General features: G+C 41.5%; 1 protein-coding gene across 1 annotated transcript; it reads left to right on the forward strand.

Annotated features, from left to right (window-relative positions):
* The first annotated feature begins 1,570 nt into the window (after positions 1–1,570).
* On the forward strand, positions 1,571–2,533 carry LOC113646531 (DNA-directed RNA polymerase II subunit RPB1-like). The gene is made up of 2 exons (XM_027152842.2): positions 1,571–1,671; positions 1,968–2,533. The coding sequence occupies exons 1-2, from the start codon at positions 1,668–1,670 to the stop codon at positions 2,531–2,533; spliced, it is 570 nt and encodes a 189-aa protein (XP_027008643.1). The 5' UTR covers positions 1,571–1,667.
* The last annotated feature ends 1,623 nt before the right edge of the window (positions 2,534–4,156 follow it).

Here is a 4,156-nt window from a genome sequence, read left to right on the forward strand (position 1 = left end):
GTTCTTTTTCCCTGTAGGATAGTAGCATCGTCCCAGCCCCACGCTGAGTTCCGCTGTCCTTTGGGTCAGACAGTAGGTCGATAACAACTTGACGTGACTTCTGCAGCAGTCCGTCGCCTCTAAGGTGGTCCTGTGGACGAACAAACTATCCCGGACGAGCCCCCAGAGAATGTGGTAGAAATTCTATTCTACTAATCAGAGATAATTGTCGTAGCACAGGCAGTGCAATGGTTGTCGTTGCACAAGCAGTGCAACGGTCACGCTGTTAGTCTCCATTATTTCCACACACCTGCAGCCTGCAATGTTCTTGTTTCTTCTACTTAGTGTGCAACTGGAAACAGTTCAGTTCTCCTTTTGTTATCTTTGCTGTTCCTAGTTTTAGAGTGTGTAAGTGTATTAGTACAGAATGTTCAATGTTCATTTTTGTTATTCACATCATTTTCTATTACAATATCCACGATAAAACAGTTATTTACGTGGTTTGTACACATTTAATCTGATAATTCTCAGTGTGTTCAAAACATTTGCCTTACCCCCAGCATGTCTTTGCTCCTTCCGGATGACACACCCAGCACCTTTCTCCCTGTCTCCCTGATCACTTCTGCTGTAGTTTCCCAGTCATCTGGAAGCACTACCTGACCACCCAGAGCCTGCCTCAACTTCTGTCTAAATTCCTCACAATCAAATCATAGGTCAATGGCGCTGATAGCTATCTGATTTGTTAAAACTGTTCCATTTACATTAGGCCACATAAATGCATCTTGGCAAATCAGATACCAATCTGATCTTTGTAATCCCGCCCAAAATGCTAATATATTTTACCTCATTTAGTTACCTTTAGTTTAGTTATCGGAACATTTTTTTTTATCAGAATGCATAACCCATTGAGCTGTTCTCGCATGATCATGGTCTCATGCAGCTGCCAGAGTTCTCACTAGGACAAGAAAGTATGACCATATAACCCCAATTTTATCATCTCTACACTGGCTACCTGTTAAGTTTAGAATTGATTACAAACTGCTGCTACTTACGTGCAAGGCTCTTAATGGTTTAGCTCCCATGTATCTAACTAGTCTTCTAACACGTTACAATCCTTCGTGCTCTGAGATCACAAAACTCAGGACTTCTGCTAGTTCCCAGAATATCTAAGTCTACTAAAGGCGGTAGAGCATTTGCTTATTTAGCTTATTTGGACCTCCACTGAGATGAGGCTGACTCTATGAGAATCCTGAGACATCTACAGATCTACCAGCTCCAGTTGGACTCTGTGATACTAAAGAGGAGATCTGAACTCCATGTGATCCTTACTCCAATACATTTGTTTGACTGTATATTTATAATCACACCCCCCAGTGTCACCCATATGAGGATGGGTTCCCCTTTGAGTCTGGTTCCTCTCAAGGTTTTTTCCTTTACCAATTCAAGGGAGTTTTTTCTCCCCACAGTCACCTGAGTCACCTCAGACTTGCTTATTGGGGACAAATACATACACATTGTGAACTATATATATCTAATAATAATCTTGATTTTTTTATTATATTATTTTTATTTTCGTCATTGTATTAAAAAAATATGCTCAAGAGAGCCTTACTTCCTTGTTGTTATCACATTTGTTGCTCAGCCTTCTATGACAGATACTTCGTGGACTTATCTTCTCCTCAGCTACAATGAGTAAGTTTGCCTCATTTCTGCTCTTTACTATCCTACTTGCTTATATGTTTCAATGATTATATGGTATTTAACTGACAAATTCTACTTGGTTATATTATGTTGCTTTTGCTGCTGTTGCTAAGCTTTGCTATGACTGAGTATATTGCTGGAGCCCTTAATGCTGGCTCTTTCTTAAACTTTGTTAAACTTTTGACCTTTATTATGCTCTCGGCCTGGCCTTCAGACTGGGCTTGCGCAATGCATTCCTTAAGCCTTAGTTCCTTTATCTTATCAGGGCTACTCCTCTTTCCTCTTAGGTTCTCAGCCTCAGGGTCAGCCAATTCGTCCTGGTCACACCATCTGGATTTCTCGGTCTACTCCCTACAGGAGGCCAGTTCCTGCTGAGGTCATGGCCAGTTATCGCCGCTATCAGCTGCGTCATCTTTCTCAGGAGTTCTGCTCTTTCCTAGAACGCCTGTCCTCCCCTACACTCCCAGATCACCCTCTCTTGCCTTTTAACATCGTGCAGGCGCCTTTGATTCGCTCTTCTTCTACTCAAACACCTCTGCCTCCTATTCTGGTGGATCAACGGACACAAACAAATGGTTGTCCTCATGCTGAACCCTGTTGCCCTAGGCTGACAACTCCTGCCTCTCCTCCACGTATCTCTTCTCCTCCCATCGCGGCAGCTCCTACCCCTCCTCCTCGTGTCTCATCTCCTCATTTTGGTTACATTCCCTCTCTCTCTCCTAGTTTGGCTTCCTCTCCCTCTAACTCTGAGCCTGGCTCCCCAGGCTTTGTTCCTTCTTCCCCTTCTCCTAGGCCTGGATCCCCAGACTATACTCCCACTTCTCCCAGGCCTGATAGCTCTGGTTATTACTAAGTTTGTCCGCAATAAACCTCTCTTTCTCTTTTATACTTCTCCTGAGTCCTGTGTGGTTTATTCGCATTAATAACTACTTATTCTTATTATGACATCTGAGCTTTATACCCATATACCCTATGATATCAATCATAATAAGTCCTTACATATGCTCCCTTGGGGCACTTCCTTATGCATTATAGAATTTTCACAACATCAATCCCCTGATCTTACATTCACCACATCAGGTAAAACATGTCCTTCAGAACTTACAGACTCAACATATGATGGCACAAATGAGGTCAGGTTATGAAACTATCTTGTGTTCAACCAGTAATCTAGAAATTAAAGCCACCTCCTCAGTAGATACGTTAGGTCTTGCATGTCTATTCAGAACTCAGGATGCCACACTGCACGACACTCCGCATGATTGCTGTGCTGAAATCATTCACTCTACTAGCATTCGCCCTGATTTAGATTCCACTCCATTAAATACAGGCGATTTGCTATTTGTTGATGAGTCTTGTTCAAAGCCACATGATGGTCACTTTCTGTGTGGGTGTTCTGTGTGTGCTCTGCCTGATGTTGTTGTTGAAGCTTATTCTTTACCTTTTATGTCTGCACAGGCAGCAGATTTTTTTTGCTCTAACTCATGTGTGTATTCTCTCTGAGGGTAAGGATGTAACAATTTACACTGAATCACGTTATGCTTTTGGCATTGCCCATGATTTTGGACGAATTTGGCAAACACGTGGCTTTTGCTTTGTAGAGGTCGTGCGCGAGTTTCACAGTGTTATACATCATACCCGAAGAGGGGTATGGGAAAATATGAATAAACTCTTTTGTGTAGATAATTTAAAAGGTACAATAGACATAATCCTATCTAGTCTGACCTGTGCTCAAAATAATCCTAATAAAAGCACAGCTAAACATGAAAATCTTCCAATACCAACTGCACCATTTTTTGAATGACTTTTTTTAAAATTGATTTTACACATATGCCACCACAGGGTCCTTTCAAATATCTACTGGTGACATTAGATAAGTTTTCAAGGTGGGTAGAGGCTTTCCCCTGTCAGCGAGAAAATTATAAGGTTGTTACACATATTTTGGCCAAAGAAATCTTGCCAAGGTATGGTGTCTCACACACTATTGACTCAGACAAAGGAACCCCATTTACTTCTAAAATAACACAAGATCTGTGTAAGTACTGTACCTGTCTCTTTCATGGCACTTTCATTTTCCATATCATCCCCAATCCTCAGGGATATTGGAAAGAACTAATCGAACAATTAAGGATAAGTTGACTAAAGCTATGCAGGAGACAGGTAGCGAAAATTGGGTTGATTTGTTACCCGCTGTTCTAGCAGAAATGAAAAAGGCGTCCATTTATCACCACACGAAATTATTTTTGGTCGTCCGTTTCCCACACCCTTGAAAAAGGGTAAGCCAGCTATAGGTACAACTAATCTTGATGTGCACATCGCTGAGTATTCCGCTGCCCTGTTTGACACTTTATCAAAACATTATGAACAAATTTCAGCAACTATACCTGTCATTTCTACCCGACATATCCCTTTAAAGTGGGAGATATGGTCCTAATTAAATCATTAAAAGCTAAACCATTGGGCGAAAATAAATATG

The sequence above is a fragment of the Tachysurus fulvidraco genome, chromosome 4 (genome assembly GCF_022655615.1).
Source record: "Tachysurus fulvidraco isolate hzauxx_2018 chromosome 4, HZAU_PFXX_2.0, whole genome shotgun sequence".
Classification (NCBI taxonomy): Eukaryota; Metazoa; Chordata; class Actinopteri; order Siluriformes; family Bagridae; genus Tachysurus; species Tachysurus fulvidraco.